This window comes from Eulemur rufifrons, chromosome 5 (assembly GCF_041146395.1).
Source record: "Eulemur rufifrons isolate Redbay chromosome 5, OSU_ERuf_1, whole genome shotgun sequence".
NCBI classification, from domain to species: domain Eukaryota; kingdom Metazoa; phylum Chordata; class Mammalia; order Primates; family Lemuridae; genus Eulemur; species Eulemur rufifrons.
Genome location: NC_090987.1, coordinates 49,115,953 through 49,137,915, shown reverse-complemented (window position 1 = coordinate 49,137,915; position 21,963 = coordinate 49,115,953). Strand labels below are relative to the sequence as shown.

The 21,963-nt window shown below is 37.7% G+C and overlaps 1 protein-coding gene across 8 annotated transcripts in view; it reads right to left on the bottom strand.

Moving 5' to 3' along the window:
- PTPRM (protein tyrosine phosphatase receptor type M) overlaps window positions 1–21,963 on the bottom strand; it is a 762,555-nt gene that overhangs the window by 254,908 nt on the left and 485,684 nt on the right. For 5 of the 8 annotated variants that reach the window (XM_069468544.1, XM_069468545.1, XM_069468549.1 and 2 more), the window contains 2 exons: window positions 13,231–13,504; window positions 12,206–12,242 (listed from right to left, as the gene is read on the bottom strand). In XM_069468544.1, the coding sequence (XP_069324645.1) occupies window positions 12,206–12,242; window positions 13,231–13,504 (311 nt within the window). Of the gene's footprint in view, window positions 1–5,473; window positions 5,549–12,205; window positions 12,243–13,230; window positions 13,505–21,963 lie in introns of all 8 variants that reach the window. The other 3 variants (XM_069468547.1, XM_069468548.1, XM_069468550.1) reach the window with 1 other exon arrangement.

Here is a 21,963-nt window from a genome sequence, read left to right as displayed (position 1 = left end):
GGGACCGGACGCTGCAACTTTAGTTTCTGCTAGAGATGAACTGTGTGAGGCTCAGCAGTGGTGGTCTATGTAACTTTCAGTCCCGTTGCACCTCCTGAAATGTTGACTGCAGTCACAACTGGAAGATCCTCTGGATTGGGGACATTATTTAAAAATTTAAAAACTAGTATGGAAATTAATTCATGCCTTGAATGGAATTTCATCCTTTACAAATGACTTCATTCCATCAAAAAATAATAGCTGGTCTCTGAGTGTCTTTCATGTGCCTGGCAGGTTGTGGAAAGTTTCAAGACACATAAAATATGGTCCCCATATTGGTAGATAAAAATATTTCTATGTATTTGTATACATACTTTATAGTAAATGCAATTAACAGTCTCCTATGATACAACCCTTCAGGAGTCTAATGACTGAACTCTTGAAAGGGCAAAATATAACTGTGCAGCTAACGTTGGTGTGATTTTATCTCAGTGCCCATATATTCAGACAATATTGCTGAGTTCTATTATCTTTTATAGTTTTGATTCATACATATACCCTAATGAATATCTCTCAAAAGAAATGAAGTGGGTATCTCAGGCAGTGGCTGAATTAAGCCATTCCATTTAGGAGGGATTCAAATATTACTAGTTCCTTTGATGTGTTTGATAATGTCCCTTATATCCCCGATCATGTGCTCTTCCATGCTGACTGCAGCTGATCCGTTACTCATGGCCAGTACTTACTGTATTAATTTCCTGGCATTTAGGTCTTCTAGTCACATCTACTTACTCTCCTTTTTTCTAGTTTGTTGGATGGTCTTCCATCTCTTAGAGTCTTACTTTTGGTCTTGTGGCCTTTTTCATCTCTCCTCTAATGTCTCCAAGGTGGTTGGAGTACAGTGCAAACCTGATCCTGTCTGCTCCTCTTGAAAATACTTCAACTGCTTCCTATTGCTCCTGGGATCAAGACCAAAGTCCTTAATGTAACTTACAAGGTCAAAGTCACCCTCTGTCTGCCTGTACAGCCTTATTGCTCACTCACACATCCGTCTTGCTCTCTAGCCATGAAGACCGTTTCGCAATTCTTCATATTTGGCCAGGCTCCCTTCTACCACAGGACCTTTGCATCTGCTGTTCCTGCTACTAACTGAATTAAAATTCAGGGAACAATCCCACAATCTTCAAGCCACATCCAACCCTCCCAGTAACTCAATGTGGCTAAGGTCTGATTTCAGTTATGTCTTCATCTTACAAACAGAAACTTGGGTCCATAGGAGGACAAACATTATCTATCTGCATCTTAGCCCTGCCATGGTTTTTTGCACAAGAACACTGGATCTGACAGGTGGGAGGCAGAGAAGAGAACAGACACGGTGTGAGGAGTGGGAGTAAAACAGATGATGTTGGTTGTAAGTGGGTGGGACATTCTCTAAAAATATTTAAATTAAACCTTATGTCTCTTGCTAAAAGAAATGGCTGATTAAAATTATGCTTTTTTAAATGGTTGAAAAGCCATTGGTTTGTTTTATTTGCAATGGAAGGGGCTATTGAATTAAAAAAATACACCATAAAGAAGAGATATTTTGCAACTAAGTAACATAAAAATCAGTAAAAAGATGGCAAAATAAAGCAATTTCAAAAGACGCCCGCCCTCAATCAAAATCTGTTTGAAACTTACTTACAAAAGTGATAAAAGCTATGAAATATCTAGGAATAAATTTGGCAAGAAAGATCATCAACTGTTATTCATTCAGTCATTCGGCAAATGATTTGAAACACCTGCTGGGTGCCTGCAGCATGGGCTACCCTGGGAACAGGACAGACAGACAACGCTTTGTCATGCTTTTGCTAGTGAGTTGAAAAACCATTGGTTTGTTTTATTTGCAATGGAAAAGGCTCCTGAATTAAAAAAATATATATCATTCTCCACAGCATCTCTGAGTTGGCTGGGTTATTAAATCATAAACAGAAATACCTTAATATAAATAGCCTAGACATATTTATAAAGCAAAAATTCTTAAAGAGAAATTTCTAGTCTGCATAGCTTTCCATTTTCTTCCCAAAGCAGCTCTATATTATGAACAATGAATCACAAGATAAAAGGAAGAAAGTAAATACTAGAAGCATTTCAATTTTCTAGAACTTGCTCTGTGTGCACTCTTTAGAGTAGGAGTTCTGAGGCAGACAGAACCTCATTCCAACCAGACATTCTGCTCCCTCTGCTGTCCCCTAAATCTAGTTAGATTTTTAGCAAAGTGGAGGGGAACCTATGGCCTTGGGGCCACATGTGGCCTTCTGGATCTTTGACTGCGGCCTTTTGACTGAATCCGAATTTTACAGAATAAATTGTTTTTATTAAAAGAGGCACAGCAGAAAAAGATGAAGCTTTTCGTGCCTCCGTTGGTGCTTAAAGAAGAACAATCTTGAAATCAGAAGGCTAGAAAAAAATCAGAGGGCATCTTATGTAGTGAGAAGTGTTGGCAGTATGGTTTCTAAAGCTTTTGTTCCAGTTAAACTTATGGGTATGTACATGTATGCATACAGTACTGGATGATGATGTATTTCGTACTGTTGATTGAGATCAAAATATCTAAGAAATGTGCCCGAGTGTAATAACAGGACTGCTTATGAAACACACTGGCATTCTACAGTCAGAGCCCTTTCTTGGAACCCTCCTGACATCTGGCCCTTTCATTCAACTAATTCAACCAAGAAATATTTATGAGCACTTGTTATCATGCCTGGCATAGTCCTAGGTGCTGGGGTCAGAGCACCGGAGTGCTTGCTTTCTTTGGTGTTAGACAAGAGAGGGAGGCCGCACCTATACCAAGGGGAAACCTCAGCAGCACGTACTGCATTCTGGGGCAAAAGGGACAATGATGCAAAGGAGTCGCGATCTCACACACGTTTGCTCGTGCAAGTATAGCATCAAATAGGATTTGCAGGGGCAAGATGTCAGCGCAGTTAAAACAAAACGAACAAACAAAGAGCTGAAGGCACTTCAGAATATATTCCTCCTGTATCTCCCGTTGGCTTCTGGAAGGGACAGGATCGATCTATTAAACAAAACTACAACTGTTCAGTGGGTCCCAGATGTAAAATGTTCAGAGCTGTCCCTCTGACCATTGCCTAAGCTGTCCAACATGATGAGAAAGGTTTCGAAATACGTGTCCTTTTGTTCCCATCAGTTATAAAACTGCTGTCTTTTCCTAGCTTTGCTAAATGACAAGTATAATAATAATTTTTCAATCATACGAGTAGATGTGTTATGTAGGTTCTGAGGTTACTAATGCAAATATACCTGATGCCAAGACGTCTGGGCAACCATACAAAGTCAAACTTTTTATAAGTGTTAGTAGATCCATACCTGGCACACAGAAGGTGCTCAATAAATGTCAAATAAATGATTGAATGAATTAAGTCTCAGGCTTGCAGTCTGACTCATGAATAAATCTCTTAAAAAAGACAGTGTTACTGCTATCAAAACTGATGGCTGATGCAAATGGAAAATGCAAAAGAAATATTACTTGAGTGTGAATTTATCTGGTTAAAGTTAACCATCATTAAAATCAGTGGTAAATACCGAAGAAAGAACAAGAGTAGGTATTTTTAATGGTTTTTGCGGCTTATTCTGACACTCCATCATTTTAATCCCTAATAAACCAAAGTAAATGAGGTAGATCACCTGCAGCCTTTTAGAGGAACGACAGCGATACACTGCTGCTGTGTGCGTGTCCTTCACAGACCAGCTCTGAAGTGCCCACACGCACTGGGCCTGAAAGCCTTACGGAGGAGGCTGCTTTATGAGGTGCCTTCTTAATCATGCAAGCTTTACAGAGAAAGCCACATTCAGAAGCTTTGCTTGCTTCATTCCTAGTAAACAACATGCTTCACTTGAAGTTAGTGGATTATAGGTAAAGCCTGAGAAAGGGACTATTTAACTATAATTCCCATAAGTACTCATTTTATGATGGTGAGGCCAACCTATTTTTAATGATTTGGGGACAAGTCTGGTGCCAGCTCAGATATAATGGGTGGTCAGACTTGCTGAATGAGCGCCTACAACCTTCAGGACGGACCCCCAGCCCTATACAGAGTGCCGAGGGCCCGTTCTCAAGTACGACACTTTTACTGGAAACTTCACAAGTTCAGGATAAGGAAGAGTAACAAGCAGAACTTCAAGCAGTAAAAGAAATGTACTTAGAAGAAATTTGATAGCAAGGGAAACAAGAAGTGTCAGTAAATTTTTAGCCTTTAGGTCCTGAAATAGAGAATTGAAAATATGTATAGAATTACAGTGGAGAAAGAAATAGAATTATTCCAAATTTCTTTACATTATAAAATCAGTCTATAATTATCCTGAGTCTCAGCTGCTTTATTTTCCAAAACAATAAGCTCACAGAACAACTTAAACATTTATAATTTCTTACCATGAGTTACGCTTTACCATTTTCTTAAATGTTAGGGAACATTCCCTAGTTTCACACACAAAAAACAATTGCTGGAGTGAGAATTATATGAAAAGCAGTTATGTGTTTCTTACTTGACTTTAATCATAACTAAGCTACATGCAGGTCCTTCTGAAACCAGAATTTTGAGTCCTGCCCATGTATAATAATTACGTTTGAAATCCTGACAATGAATTGCTTTTGTTGCAGGACAAAAAGTTTGTCTTCTGGAGTTCACTAACTACTCACCTTCCATCTGGAGTAACTTACTGGACTCTTTTCCTATATGAATTTATAGAGCTGTCCATACACCTTCAGAGGCAGTAAGAGAAAAAGTTAATTTCTCTTGGAGTGAAGCAGCACGTAGTTCAACTCCACGACGCTAAGCCACTCAATTTTTCTAAACTTTCCTGAAATTATTCAATGTATTTGACTTGCAGATATGCCACTGCATATTTTATATAAATGCTTTGCTTTGAAACAAGTAAAGAATGCAAGCAGCTCCACAACAATTGTATGTATGTGAAAAGCTATTAGAACAGTGTCACCCTAAACTGCTTTGGGTGGCTTCATTTAATTATACTGGCAGACAAGATTGTGTATTGCTAAATGTATGTGCAAACTAGATCCTGGAAGGTAAAAAATAAACCTCACTCACCCTCAAGACTCTACACCTTTTCAGATTAATTTGGAAAACTGAGAATACATCTTTGTGTATTTTGTTTAAAATCCTGTTTGATGTTATTGCTATTTCAAGTCCAGCAAATTTCATTTCTCTATAACATTAGGCTAGAAAGAAACATACCAACAGACCAAACATACAATGAAAACATGCAGTGGAGTTGTGCTTAATGCATGGATATAAATGTGCACACAGAAGAGGCCAAGCATATCACTTAATTTAATGCGAGCAAAGGTCTGTACCGAGGGTCTGAAACATCGTAAACAGGCCTTAAGCAAAGGAGGAGATGTAGAGGGGAAACAAAGCTGAGAAAAATGAGCAGGAAATGGGCAAGATGACTCATCTATACTTGAACATCTGACCTGTTAGTTGGCCGTCGCCTGCAGCGGGGGCGATGCGAATGTAAGGTGTTGTAAGCTGAGTCACGATTATCGCAGCTAAGGCAAAGGAGGATTTCCAGGTCAGCATGCATGAGGGAAAAAAAAGCCAGACTGAAGCTAGGCTAGCAAGAAGAATCCCCATCAGTATATCAAATCGTCTCAACTTTGTTCCAACAACAACAAAAAGAAAAGGAAAAAAAATAAAAATAAAAAAAAAAAAAACCATAGCAATGTGTTGAATTTTCTGAATTCTTTTCTCTTAAACGAGCTCTAGTTAGGTAGCTGGAATTCTAACTATAACACAGTTGTAAGCTTTGGCTGAGATCTTGGATAGATCAACTGAAGAACAAAAAAGTAAAGGTGAACCAAAAACATTAGTCTTAATAAAGCTGAAGAGTGAATAGTGTTTCCAATTCCAATTGAGTGTGATATATACAGATTCATTGTCAATTCTGATGATCCAAACTATGGGCTTTTAAAACTTATGAGGTTATTTAAAACTCTGTTGCTTAAGTCACAATATTTTCTTGCTAAAATCACCTTTGTAAAGAATACTGCCCTCTTTCACTAAAAACATTCATATGCAGAATAATTTCTCTGATAACTAAATTTCATACAGATTTCCATTTAGGAATCTTATTTCTTCACATTAGGAGAATAAGAAATGCATCTCAAAGTATTAGTTAAAGAAAAAAAAGAAACTACTAATTGCCTTTGCTATAGTTGTCATGATTAACATGTGACCAAAGAGATGATTAAGATTCTTGAAGCGGACCAGGCTGGCTTCTTGGTTTGCCTGCCCAGCTCAGCAGTTGTGTTTAAGTGGTTAACATTAATGACACACAGATATTTAAAAAAAAAAAAAAATAGAAAATTAAAACATCAGTTCTAACATGATACAGCTGGAAAATGATGCAAAGAAAAAATATTGGAAAATTAAGGACAGGCTTACATGAAAGATTACTAATTTACATGGAACAGCCTGGGTGTTATTAGAAATGTGGCAGCGAGTGAGGAAAATAGATCATCTACCATCTGCAGACAATTAAATCCAAAACTGCTGCTGCATAATATTTTGAAATATTCCTTTGTACCACTCAAACAGTGCTGCTTACAACTAGACAACTGCAGCAACTGAGTTAAAAATGGTGTAACAGTCTCTCACATATTATTAATGAAAATATTCTAGTTTTGCTAAGTGAGATTAAAACACTAACAGTTTGATCAGAGAATGGAGAGTTCCCAATGCATTACAAAGATAATTTCCTTGATATAATGTATTATGCAATTTTGTATACTGATATAGTAAGTTGTACACAGTAAAATGTTATTTCTAAGACTTGTTGCAAAGTTGGTACCAATTCCCAAGGTTTATATACCTAACATTTTTGCTTCGTCATAGACTACTGTTGTTCAACCAATATTCCTGTGCAGTTCTGCATTACCTAAAGGAAAATACGACATTCTTTACTTTTGAGAAAAATGATATTGTTTTATAGAAAAACAGAGCACCTATCTGACATCCAAAAAGCTAAACAAAGTGAACAAAATGTTATTTGAAAATAGCTACGTTGGGCAGCCATGTATTCACAAATACAAAGAAATTCAAACCACAATCATAGGCTAAGACTACCATGTAAAAATACATTATAAATATCAGGAAGGATTTTTATATGATCTCTATGTTCTTCTTTGTAAAGTGTTTAACTTGTGACTATTATTTTTAGTTACAAGGAAAAAAACTTGATTATGTTACAAATTACCCTAAAACGGGCCAGTAGACTCACCACCTGCTTTTGCAAATAAAGTTTTATTGAAACATAGCCATGCTCAATTGTTTACATATTGCTTATGGCTGCTCTTGCCCAGCAATGGCAGAGCTGAGTAGCTATAACAGAAACCATATGGCCCACAAAACCTAAAATATTATCTGGCCATTCACATAAAAAGTTTGCTGACCGTTACCTTAAAATATCAACAAGAATGCATTATAAAAAAGATACCACTAAATTTGGTAAAACAATGTCAATTCCAATTGATGAAAATAAATTCTAATCCTATACTTTGATGACAATATCTAGTGTTGACAAATTTCGGCTCCCTTTTAAGTATGGAGGTATGCCTGGAAGAGTAAACAGTGCATCAAGTGGCTCAGACTTCTAAACTCACATTTCACTTGCATGTGGCGGGATCTTCTGGAACTTGTTGAACCAGCCTTTACCAAACTGTGTTTTGCATGACTCTAGTGTTCCTTGAAAACTGACTTTGAGTCAAATAAATATGGGAAGCATATAGCTTTTCAGGTTTCTTTTCTTTAGAAATTCTTTAGGAATTTCTCAGGGGAACTTAATGTACTCATGTACATTATAAAGACAAAATAAGAAGAAAAAATACTTTCCCTATAAAACGATGAATGGTGTATATATTCCTATTTCTAAATCAATAGCCTAAATGTAGCAGATTAGCATATATGATTGTCTTGCTATATAACGTGTTTTCTCATGTATTGAATGTGAGTAATTAAAAGCAATCTTAATTCACTTTACTTCTCAACAGACATTCTTTTCAGTTCTTTTATCAGCGCCCTTTCATTCTGTAGCATTATAGCCTAGAAAGGATGGTATTTCTTGGAACAAAACAGTGAACAGAAAAACAGTCTGGAGAAACTTCTCAAAGAGCCTAGTGATTAAAAAAAGAAATGTTCAAATTTGTGAATACAGTGAGAAATTGTATTAGAACAATGAAAATCCTTCAAAATTTCCTCAAGGTCTTCCAGCAGAGCATATTCCCATTCCAGTACAAATTTAAATGAAATAAAATACTAAACTTACAAACAGTGAAGATATTTTTCATAGAAAATTCACTTTAAAATATAATGTTGGAATAATGGTTTGCCTTATTTTTGTTTAAGGTTTATAAATCTGACTTTTCTAATACTTTTAGAAAGAATGTAGTATGTGTTTTCATGCCAGATGTGTTTTCATTTCTAGCTACACTTCTGTTAGCCAAATCACAGCAAGGAGATGAACAAATACATATATGGTTACTCTCTATACACCAAAAACAAAACAAAAGCCCCCAAATTTTTGTGAACTTAAAATCTTCAAAATTTAAAGTTGATATATTTATCTGTCTGTACTTGGAAGTCTTATAGATTACTCTACGCCTAACATAGAGTAGGCACTCAAATAATTTTTAAAATAAATGGACAATAGGAAAGCTTCCAAATGGCTATATTGTAAAGGACAAATGTAAGTGGCATCATATTTATTTTATGGAAGATTAATGTATGTAGCTTACACTTATTGTTATATCAACTAAAATGAATATACCTAATTTAATATAAGAAATCTAATTTATTAGTAAGACAGATGTTGATTTTTTTAGTGTGCACTGTCAGTTTAGAATTGATCATCAACAAAGCCTTCCAAAAGTAGCATAAAAAGAGTTTCCACCCTACTAATTACCATTAGACAGCCATAATAAATACCTAAGTTAAAGAAAACACATACACTAATTACTAAGACACAGTTGGACCAAATGGTCATGAAAATAATCCAACTATAAAAATGTGAATGTGATTAAAACACAAAATAAAATTTTGAAGATTCTAAGAATAGTTAAAAGCTATTCTATTCACTCCACCATACAGATTAAAAAGAATCCTTTGAATTGGAAGGGTGACATACAAACATCATATATACCCTATTGTACGGTCCCTTTATCTATAAAACCAAGAGAGAATATTCTGTGATGAGTTTGTCTACAGTCAACAATCAAACTATGGTCACATACAGTTATGGGGAAATCTAGATGCATAAGTTAAAGGAGGATGCATAAAAACATAGGCAATCCCCCACACATACGTAGATATGTAATAACACATCTTAGGGTTTTCCCTAATTTTTATAGGCTTTATATTTAAGATGATGAGTGTCAAAATATACCTTTGGAATATGATTAAAAATAATCACAATATTAAATTTATAAATTGTATGAAATATATTTTTAAGAGACATACCCTTTCTTGAAATTACAAACCAGCTCTTTGTGAAAACAAATCCACCTCCATACTTTCTCTATAAAGATACTTGTCAACAGTTGTTTCAGGAGAACATTGAAACCTTTATAAATTCGAAATGTTGCTTAGGAAGGCAGTTTAGTATCTGAAAATTAAATTGAGCCACTACTCTATGAGTAATATGTGGCAAAACACATGCAGGATGTTTGAACTCTAAAATTTTAAACATCTTTACTATATGGTACCAAAAAAGTCACTAGCTCTTCCTGTTTCTCTGTTTTGGTTAGTCAAGATGGAATGGCTTCTTGTGCTGCAGAAAGAATTTTAAGTATGAATAAGGAAAAATTTTCTGATTATAAAGGTGGTGAAACAGTACACTGTGCTGTACCAGGAGGGTTGCTGAATCTGTCCATGTAGAGCTTAATAAAATAGCACAAAACAGCATAGTTTTGCCTGGGGGGAGAATGTATTTCCCAAGGTTTCCTCTTGTGCTATCATTTTATAAAACAGAAATGACAATGTTATGCAGTGAATATTAAAATTTGTTTCCCTCTTTCCCCAAAAGAGGTTATTTGGATAGAGTTTGTTGCTGTATAAATGTCTGCAAATGACTCAGAAAATATGAGTGGGGGATATTTAGTCAGTCAGGTCATCTGACTGCCTAATCATCCTTTAGTGAATTGAAAAACAAATTACAATATTGATGAAATTTAGCTGATGGAAGAAAATGACCCAAATCACTACCTAATTCAATCTATTGTGAAAACAGCAAACTTGTCAGGTTTCCACATTTACTAGTGTGTTATTTATATAATTATTTAACAACGCAAATGAGCATGATGACAGATATTTCACTGTTTTCACAGTAAATTGGGCAGTGACTCAATTCTAACAGTGGAGGTCAGATGCTTATACTACACAATACTATAGTTGTCCAGAGCTTCTGTTGGGTGAAAAACCATGAAATACAGTGAGAGAAACACTGGCCGTAGGAGTCTAAATGGGTGGGATCAAGCCTTGACCCAAGATTATTAGCTGAGTGACCTTGGTAAGTCCATTCATCTCTGAAAATATGCATTTTCTTCACCTTAAAAATAGTAGCAGTAGTACTTGTTTCCTTTTTCACAGTAATGGTGAAGAAATAAATGAGAACACATGTATGAAAGTGATTTCAAAACGTCCAGCTGTGATGTTAAACATAAGGCATTATAAATTAGACACCCTGAAACTAGATTTACTTTTTTCAGACTTTAAGGGTAAGTGGAATGTAATAAAGCAATATTTTGAAAGCCTTGTTCTTGAACATGGACCATAACATGGAAATCTAAAAGCATGAAATAAACACCTGGTTCAAGGGCTTCGTAATACTGTGATAATTAATAGCTGATAGCATATGGCAGTTTAGGAAATATATAAACTGCTCTAATTTCATTTACTATTAATTTATTTCTAGGAACAAAAGCACTTAATCAGGTACAATATGACATGAAGAATTGAGTATTTTAAAATCAATGTAAACAGATTCTTGGAAATAGAACTATAAGCCCATGAGGACAAACACAATACAAATGAGGTGAGTCCTTCACACAATGCCTGGCACAAAACATGCAACCAAGAGACATTTGTTGAGCTAAGACTAAATAAAAAAGTCATGTATCTTCATGAAGAATTCAAGGAGAACTTTGAAAATGCACATATACATTCATGTTATATTCAAAGTATAGTATGTCACCTGAAACTTAAACAACAGCAAGAAAAAGATATTTTTATCCAACAGAACTCATCAAGTATGACCTGATGAATCTCATGCCACGGCCCCGATAATGCCTTTCACCATCATTTTAAAATTAAATCACGCAGAGCTTCCCATTGTACTCATGGTTATGCTAATGGTCTGAAAGAGGGTATTTAATTACAAGTGCTAATTTATAATGCCTCATTTTAATACAGCATTTTAAATGTCGCAAAGCATTTCCTCATACACTTCCACATGTGATGGTTAAAACAACACTGTAAGGTTGACAAGCTACTTCAGCTCATGTTCACAAACACACATCTGCACTTTCTTCTTTAGGAGGTGCTGTGTGGGGAGCTTATGGTGACTCACCCTACCCACTTCTACAGCTCATGCTTAATCACATTTTCTCAGGATTTTCACCAGGCCTGGGAAATACAAGTTCCGCATAACATCACCTGGTTCCTGGGTTCAGAGAGCCACGCGTCATCAGCGAAAAAAACCCACGTAGACTCCACTGTATACTGCTATTATAAGTAGGATCGTCACTTAGAAATAGCAGGTAATATTTTGCTCATTCATATATGAAGATTCACTTGATATAGGACTACCACGTATGGTACTATAATTTTAAAAATGAGTACTGAGATCATATAAAAATTAATTTTATCTTAAAATAATTTTGAAAAAGATAACCATTGAAAACTGTTTGGAACACAGCAGTATGGCTTCTTATTTTAAAAAGTATCTACATGAAATACAGCTGACCGATGCTAACTGCTCTATGATCCTAATATATACATGCATACATTCCTATATTAAATATTATATTTATATATATAAATATACACATACGTACTTATTTCAATGAGGTTGCATTTCAAGAAGTTTTGAAACACAGTCTAAAATAAATTTCAAGGGACATAATCTAGGAGAGCATCCCACAATGTCAACCTACCTTTTGTGGCCACTCGGACACAGTCTATTTTGGTTTCCTGTGTCAAACAAAAAGAGGGAAAAAATCATTATTCATGTTTTATTTAAAACAAATAGAAATATTTATAGTTCTTTAAATAACACTGATTAGGAAAGAGCCACTGTCCCAAGTGTGGCTTTAGTCACACATTACTCTTTGAACAACACTCAGATTCATTTTCTGGCTCCAGTGTTTGTGGTTCTGGGCATTTCTGGACCAGATAATGAGCTGGGAGTTACACACAAAATGTCTCTGCCTGGTGGCCACAAACCTCCTTCTCCAGCCCTGTAATTGCTCCTGTGAAAATAGTGTTGGAGAAGAACTCTACATCTGAGATTTCCCCACTCTTCAATGGCAAAAGTCAAGTCTACCATGATACCTAAACTTAAGCTGTGGAGGAGGGAAACCACCATGGTATCTGGAAAACATTTCCTTCTAAGGAGACTTTAAAATCTCATCAGAGTTCTGGATTGGTCTGAATAGGGAAGGGAAAGAAATTCAGAAATGACTCAATGACAGTTTTTATTTTGTTTCCATCTCATCTTTCTAAAGCTGTTTTCACTTAGGAAAAAAGATATCTAATTTAGTCACAGCTATAGGAAGCATAAACTCTCATGGAACTAAAGAAATGGGACAGAATGTGCTGAAAAGACAGATGCTGTGAATCTCACGAAATTGTAAATGAGCTGAATGTATGTGTTGTGGCTATACCATTTTCTTGTAAAATAGTAAGCTAAGAAGAACTACTAGCCAACTTTTGCAACAAGAAAGAAGTGAAAATAAAACCTCTCATGATGATGATATACTCTCCTAACCAAAAAAAAAAAAAAAAAAAAGATGAATTATTCTCTGAATGAAAATAATTTTAGAAAGAAAAAAACCCACATTTGTTTACAAGTAAAAATACACAAAAGCATGACTTCATTTTTTACTACTATTTTACTTAATCCATGTTCACATTAACAACCCCAAAATAGCCTAAGTAAACAGTTATCTAAAAAACTTACCCCATTGGCTCTACTAGCAGCTTGGAAATAAATTCTGTAGCTTTTATGGGGGAGGAGGGGAGTGTTCCAGTATCCACTGTATGTCTTATTATCACCAATAGTAAAAGGCTTGGCAGCTTGGAGGCTGTCTGCTGGAAATTCCGCAGCAAAGTAGTACTGCGAGTTCAGGATGGACGCATTCTGGAAGTGAATCGGTACTGGGTAGCACTTTAAGATTTCTGTTGTCTTTTTAGTTCTCCGAGGACGTTCTTCCTCAACAACTATTTGATAGACACTAAAAAAAAAAAAAAAAAGAGTATCATCAATGATAGTTTATGATAACTGAGCTGATCCCCTCTGGCATTAACCTCATGGCCCCACAGGATATTAAAAATAAAGAACACACTAGACACAGTCAACAATAGGTGTTTGGTATATAACAGACCCTCGTTCGACACTTGCTTAATATAAGAAAGAGAAGGTGCCTAAGTTCTTCCTCAGAACTCGCCCACACAAAATAAAACAATTTATGGAGAAAAACAAAATTCACCCTAATCAAAAAACATTTTATACCTGATAAACAAAATTAAATGAAATGATATCAACTGTAAGTTTATTTTAAAAAGCAATGTGTTATTTTCTTCAATGACATCTGTATGAATGCATGTAAAGTTTTAACAATTCACAAAACACATTGATTAGTGATTCATATTAGTTCAGGTTTATCTTCCCATATGTCTTATATTCCTTTGCCCTTCTTCATACTCGGTCAGGGGAAAGAGAGGGCATAAGAAAAGCAGAGACAAGGAATTGTAACTTCAAAAGCCAAGGCCTTGGGGTTATGTGAACAAGGCCCCAGGAATCCCTCCTAAAGGGGAGGTGGGCAGGGTGCCTCTGAAGATGCTCGCAAGGATGATGTCCCCCCGAGGGCTGGCCTCTGGCACCTGTCCACCCTCTTCCTATGAGAGAAACCCTGAACCGATGGACTTTTAGAAAATTAAGGTATTTACATTTGCTAGAATGATGTTTCATTCTGTTTTGTTGAAAAAAACAGTTTCTAATGCTGACAAAAACTCTTTTAAAAACAGAATTTGGGTAAGATTGTAAGTCTGTCTGGCAGGGAGAGCTGTCTTTTCCTTCCTGTATCAGAAAAGCAACCCTGATTCCCTGAAACAACACTGGAATAATCCAAGAGCTGCTCAGTACTGGTACCCATCAATCAATGCCAAGAAGAAATCACAGAGGAGGGGTGCCTGCCACTCCACCTCCCAGCGGGTGCCAAAGGGTCCCTCTTTACCCTCCCAGGTGTGCGAGCTCTGAGTCTGTGCTCAGTAAAACCACCTGTGTCTGTGGGGACCACGCAGCACACTCTGTCACAGTAATGAAATGTGTGCCACCCTTTAGTTGGTAATTCTGTCTAAACAAAAGTCAATTGTTTTAGAATATCACCGTGATTTTTCAGTAGACAGGTAGTGTGAATTTTGACCAGTGATGTCAACTTAAAAAAAAATACAACTTTTACTTCTTACTATCAGAGACTTTCTGTTGGGTCTAGTGATGTGAAATGCTCCACCAAATCTGGTAGAATTCTCCCTGCACAATAGATCCAACACAAAAGAAAGCACTTAGGAAGGAATCCAGAACAAGGACACAAACACACAAAGAGGTAAAGTGGACTTTGATTTCTCTCCCCTTCTCCCTAACTTCTTAACGACTACAAACACAAAGATGTGGTGATTTAAAAACCGAAGTATGATATAAAAACTCTTACGTGTACAATTACATCAATACACATGTGTGATGATAAATATGGACACATTTTTCTTGGATTTACAAATTGAAAGCATTATCCTATACTAGGAACATACGTGTAAGTTGATAATTTGTATAAAAATCAAATCTGTAACATTCACAGAGTAACAGTATTCAACAGCAACCTTTGTTAATACATTTTCTTACCTTTCTGAGAAACTCATGATTCCGGTTAGAATGCATAAACTTTTCTATGTAAAATGTTACTGGATTTATAAACAACTGCTTTAGTGTGTTGCTGACTTTACCACTTTGATTTCATGTAGGCATAAGTACTTTTTGTCATTTAATAAAATTATTTCATTAAAAAAATATATCTGCCCAGTCTCTGACACTTCAAGAGGTGGGCTGGCCATCTTTAGTGATTCAAATGCAACCAACGGAATGTGGCAGAAGGGGCACCTGGTACCTGCGTCTTACACCTTCTTGGGAAGTTCGCTCCTGGAGAAGTCAACCACCCAGTAATGGGTCCAATGACTCCGGACCTGCGGCGCTGGAGAGGCCACGTGTAGGCACAGTCCCGCAGAGCCCCCGGCCCCCAGGCACCCTCACAGCTGGCAAAATGCAGAGGCTGTTTTAAACCTCTGAGTCTGGAGTAGTTTGCTACGTAGCATATACTAAGCTGCGTATCAGGTCACACAGCAGCGAGAGTCAAGGTCCAGGCGAAAGCAGAGGACCCTGCTCTGCAGCACAACCCCAGCGACAGCTGCGGAGGAAGCCTGACCCAAATCCTGCTAACAGAAGTAGGTTTTAAACTATTTTCTTTGGGTCTTATTTCTTCCTATGAAATGAAAGAATTATATGGCTCTCTAACGTGTATTCTACGCATCTAGTATTTTTATTCAACATACAAGATCAGCTCTCACAAAAAAGGATAAACTATAAAAATAATTACTTGCTTTGTAAAGTAATTTAATAAAACAACTTCTAACATAGGCTTCCTTCAGTCAGCTTTTCCACTTCATTTGCTATATGACATGATTTTCAAAATTTCAATTTAAAAACAACTTGTGGGAAACCCATATACCAGACATAGCAGAAAAATAAAGATACATATGAAGACAAAAAAGTTGCAGAAATTATTCCACACAGGAAGCCCCAGACGAGGTGTCTCGCACATGGAGGTTGTATTTTGCTCGTTTTCCTAATGTGGAAGCTGAGGTCTAGAGGTGAGGTGCCACTCTGCCTGGGGACTCGCTGGAGCCCCACATTCAAACTGTGGTGGGACCCGGCGGGGCTGGCGTTCCTTGCCAACAAGTCCCAGTTAAGGCACAGATGGGAACCGTCTGCCCCGAGGGGAACTGTCACTTGCTCCTGCAGACACAACCAACACACAAGCCAGCCTCCATCTACTTTTCACAATCAATTTATTTTGAATACCGGGGAAAGAGTCTCTCTCTCTTATGTCATCAAGCCCCATAGATGGCAACGCTACCTCTGACCTCAACTCCCTCAGCCATCTGCATCCCAGTCATTGATGTCTTCCAAGGAACATACTCTCCTGGGCTCCACGGTGGCTCCAGCACCTGGCTGAGGTCCTCCGAGCACCACGATCTTCCCTCCTCCCTCAATCTGCAAGGCGCTTCCTCCTGATTCTAACCCAGCTAGATGAAAAAGCAGCACAGCCGCTTCTGGACTTTCCAAGTCCCAAGATCCAGGATTCTCCTACCACAAACACCTTTGCCTCTGCTCCTTCCCCCTGGCCTGGACTCAGGCCGGCTACTCAAATGCGGCTCTTCCCAGTGCAAGGGACTTTGGGTCACTCCCAGCAGATCTCCATGTGGCAAAGCCCCGAGACCCTCGGTGACCCTCTCCCAGGGGTTGACGGTCTGTCCTCTCGTTTTCATGTACTGGTACCCTGCTCCAAACTCACAAAAACTTGTTTTCAGTGAAGACTTATAGTCATTTGTGTCCTTTTATCATTATTTTCAAAAGTCCTATAAGCTCGTGGAGGACGAGGGCTATGATTTAGTCATTTTTTGTGTCTCGGGACACTTAGAATGAAGAAGGCCATGAAGCACGTATCTGTGAAAGCACACTATGATCCAGAAGTTACTTCCATTTCATTTGGGTGCATATTAACACATATGGGCTAGTGGGGAGGAAACACACCGATATTCACAACTATGCTGTGCTTTACTAAAATTTAATATAATATTAAGTTTATTTTGTATTCATTTCCCAAATAACCAATAAAATTCATTTCCCAAATTTACCAATAAAAAGGTTTTGTGATAAGACAATGCTGGTTAGATTTTAAGTTTATCCTGAATAACCCACAATTAAATAATGAACCCTGAGGGAATTAAAAGACGCATCTCTGTTTTCTCTAAGACCATTCCCTCCATCTCTCACTTCCCATTTTTCTTTCCCCCAGCCTTGCTAGTATGTGTGATATGTGAGTGTGTTCACTGGGTTATTAATTCAATAAAAGCTGTTCTGAGTTCCCACTAGGTGCCAGGCACTGCCCTACTTTACCCAAACAGTACAATGTTTGACATTCCCTAATGAAACAAAATTTTGTATTTTAATGTAAATACCATCTAAATGAATACAGATTAAAAAATAGTTTTTTCCAATTAGGAGGAGCAATTTTAGGAGGACTGGGTGAAAATTTGAGAATTCAATGGTCATTTGATGGGCCTCCGTTATAGCCAGCTGGTGTTGGGTATATTATACACTCTACTCTAGACATATTGCTTTTTAAATGGCTACCATCTACTCATCTCCAGATATATTAAAGGAAGAACTAAGTTGACTAGAGCAATTTCAAACCCAAAATGTCTTTTCATCCTTGCTCCACAAGACAAATTAGATTTGCAAGCATCCAGACCTCAAATCTATTTGCTCTTTAATAATTTAAGCACTGAAAGGTCAAGCAGCTCTTTTCTATTCCGCTTTATCAAAGTCCAAGTGCTAATGAAAAATAGCTAAATCCTACCTGCTGCCCAGTCGCCATAATTTGCTGTCTCCCTGATGGAAATTAACACATTATTAGCACCCAGGTCAATGGTACCTTGACAGAACTTTATAGCTGACAGTGTTTTTCATCTGTACATGTAACATAATTTCACTAATGAACTTCATGAATTCTTTCCATCTGCAATCATAATCTCAAAGCTAGCTTTGAAAATATCACTGTGTGAATGGTTTTTCTTAAAAGAGTTTAAAAAAAAGCAAATTTGCAAGGATAGAAAACTGATCAGAAGTTTCTAGCTTGATGTGAATTACAATTCTATTATGCTTTTAATGGATTACTCATGCTCTCTTTGCTTATTGGAGTTGCACTGTTCTAGCACTCTCCTACCACTATTCTGGAATTTAAAGTAACATGAAATCTTCCTATGGCATTTGCAATATTAAAGCACAATTCATACTGAAGATGAATCTGCCAAAAATGTGACATCACTATATCAGAACTTTCCTATGGACTGAAATTTAATTTAAAGTTTAATTTATGCTAGGCGTTTCTACAACAAAACTCTAAGGCCTTTACAAGGAGAATAAGAAATCTGCATTTATATGGAATAGGACATGAAGTATAACCTAGAAAAGAACATCTGAACATCTTTCATGTACTTTTTTAAACTTGAAAGTTCAGAAGTGATAAAATGTTTTTAGTTTTTTCCTAACTTTGAGGTCTTGGAGAGGAGGACTGATGTAGATCTGAAATTGACCTAAAATTTTTTGTCCTAATTCATTTCAAGATTAAATCCTTAGTTGTAGTCTATTTTTCGTATTCATTTATTCTATTTCTTATCAGCATACAATATTAGAGGGTTTTCCCACTGGATAACAGAAGATGGGGAGGCAAGCAGGAGAGAGACGGAGAATAGTTGTGACTCCTTCATTATTGTTTTTGTTAATATTTTAAAACAGGTACTTCTGATCATGTCAAGGACTTACAATACTGCTCATCATTTCTTAATACCAAATAATGACTTTTGGATTGATTTTCAATTTTTGGTACAAATCATCCCATCCTATATGTATAAAATAAGAATAGAGATTAATATTGATATCTTTCTGAAGACTAATTTTTTTGGGGGAAAATACTAATTACATGTAAAATAAATGTATAACTAAGGTTTACTGCCATGCAACCACGCTGAATTCATTTTCTTCCTGTTCTTCATTCAGGCATACTCTTTTCCTAAATCTATCAGCATTTACTGAAATGACACCCTTATCTTCCAAACAACCTGGTAAAATTGAACTAAGTTTTTAAAAGTATGTCGCCAGTTTAAAATCAGGGGAAAGAAAAAGGTCAGAATCCAGTGTTTGTCATCATGGCTAGGACTCCTTAGAGGCCTGTGTGTAACATTGAGAGTAGCAGACCTAACACAGTCCTGCTTATTAAATTATAAATGCTAACTGGTAACTACATAGACAACACACTGCACAGCATAAACAGACCCGGGGGGCTGAACATTCTGCGTTAGCAACCTTAATTTCTCTTTGTCCTGCTCCGATCTAGATAAGACTGGCCATAAATTGCTGTGGAATATTTGCGGGGCACACAAGCATTTTTTATGTTCTCTCAGCCATAACTCAGAAGAAGGAGCTTGCCCGGCACCGTACGTTACTACTGCTCTGTGCGTGCGTGTCTGTGAGCGTGCGTGTCTGTGAGCGTGCGTGTCTGTGAGCGTGCGTGTCTGTGAGCGTGCGTGTCTGTGAGCGTGCGTGTCTGTGAGCATGCGTGTCTGTGAGCATGCGTGAGCACACAGTTCACTACCCCACTGCTCTGCTAGTTAGTGATAAAATCTGATATAATAAAATATTAATTACAGCTGAAAGGTTGGGTGAGAAATACGAACTCAATTACAGTCCCATATTGTGAACAAAGGGCAGGGTGAAAAAAATTCTTTAGTTATGGAGGTTTGGGATAATAAAAAGAACTAGAACATTAGACTCAGGCTGAGAAGCTCTGTAAAAGGCCACCTGTCATTAATCTTCACAACAGGCACCACATTTGGAATAAATGAGTCCTAGATGGAACGTCTTTAAGAGTGATTTCTCCTCCTTTTAACAAGGGAAGATATTTTCCTTTGCATTTCCTATTTCACCTAAGTTTATCATAATTTAATCTTTACAATTTCGAAACAAACACGTGACTACAAAAATTATAATTCAAGGTCAGTTACTATTATGAAATTATGTTCTCTTAAATAACCCTAGTGATTGAAATAAAAATAGAAATATTAATAGAATACTGTCAAAGCCATACCAAATATCTTCATTCTTGTGCATCTGTCTTATATCCAATTCAGAATGTTTCAGTCCCAAAAGGTTTTGGTGCTGGGGAACAGGTGAATAGAAACGTGACTAAGAGAGGCAGGGCCACCCAAGGGGGCGCCGTGGAGAAAGCCTTGGGTGGGAGGTGCCATCTGTAGATTACTGGCTCCAGCTTTGCCCCTAAATCACCGGCTGACCACTAAGGTCTTTCCCAGCTCTCAAGTTTCATCACTCCCAGTACAAGACCAGGCAAGTTATGACATCAACACAAGAGAAGAAAATTATTTCATTCCTGCTTCCTCCATCCCTTCTTTCCACAATATTCATCATGTACCAGGCCTGTGCCAGGCACAGGAGAAGAATAAAAAGAGGAGTTAGGCACAGACTATCCCTGTCCTTGGAAAGTCCAGTCTAAGGGTGTTGGAAATAGGTCACGCTAACAAAGAACCACCATGACAAGGATCTGATAAGGTTTGTACAAAGTACAAAGTTATAGGACCCAGGGGAGTGTCAATCTCTACATCAAACCTCTTGTAGCAGCAACTACATTGAAGGCATCTGGCCTGAACCTAGTGCCCAAACATTCTCCCCTGCTGATCATATCTGACAACTGTTCTGGTAACAAGTACAGTCACCAACATTCTTGTCAAATTAAAAATAATGTAACAGCAACAAATAAAAAAGTCAATGTCTTTAGATTCCCAGTGTTGTCTCCCTGCACTCTAGCCACCTGCGAGAACACTTCATCAGTAGCACAGACGAGGACGGTAAAGAGCTGGGCCCCATCTCAGACACCTGCCCCGAGAGTCCCCAGAGTGGCCCCAAGAGCCACCCAACAGTGGCAGCCTTTCCTCACGCAATTCCCGTACTGCCTGGCTCCCGGCAGAACTACACTGCAGGTGTGAGAAGCAGGGCTGGTGGTCTTGACTCCTACAGGCGCCCAGGCCGCCCGAGGTGGGGAACCAGGGGGAGGCACTCGGGTGGGAGAGGAGCTGCAGACAGGCTGGGTCTGGTCTTGGTTCCCTCTGCCTCTCTCCAAGTCAGTGCCAGGCATATTTGGAACTACTCTTTCTAAGTCGATAATCACTCTTCAGATGACAGAGCCATAATTTCTCCATTTTAGTATTTCATTTGATATCCATTTTCATCATTAAGGTTAAATCAAAACAGTATGTAAGTGTTTTGGGGTTGGGAGGTGGAATTTGGCACCGAGAGCTATTCCCGGGCTCCCCTGTCTGCAGGCAGACCCTGCCCGCCTCCCCCACAGGAGGCCTGGGCCTGCTGCCCCTCGGTGGGGCCGGAGCTCCTGGTGCCCCTGGTAATAGGACTTGAGGTGTGATCTAACGCACAGAATCCTTCAGAGGCTGTTATGCTGAAGAAAAGAAAATTTAAAAAGAAGGCGAGGGAAGCTATGCAGAATATTTTCATGCACACAAGCAAGTTTGAAATGGAGTTTGAGAGAAAGTTAAGTTGAGTTTCATTGCATAAATGCTCGAGTACATCTACTCTATTATTATTATATTCCCCTGCCATTTTAAAGCTTCTTTTGAAAGGTTCTTGAAGAACAAATTTAGTTTCCAAAATGAATTTTCAGAGATGACTGACATTGTCATCCTAGAAGCGACATTAATAAAAATGATCTTTGTTTCCTGGCAGTAAAGGGATCCAGAGTATTATTTTTTAATACAATAAAACTCACCTAACAGC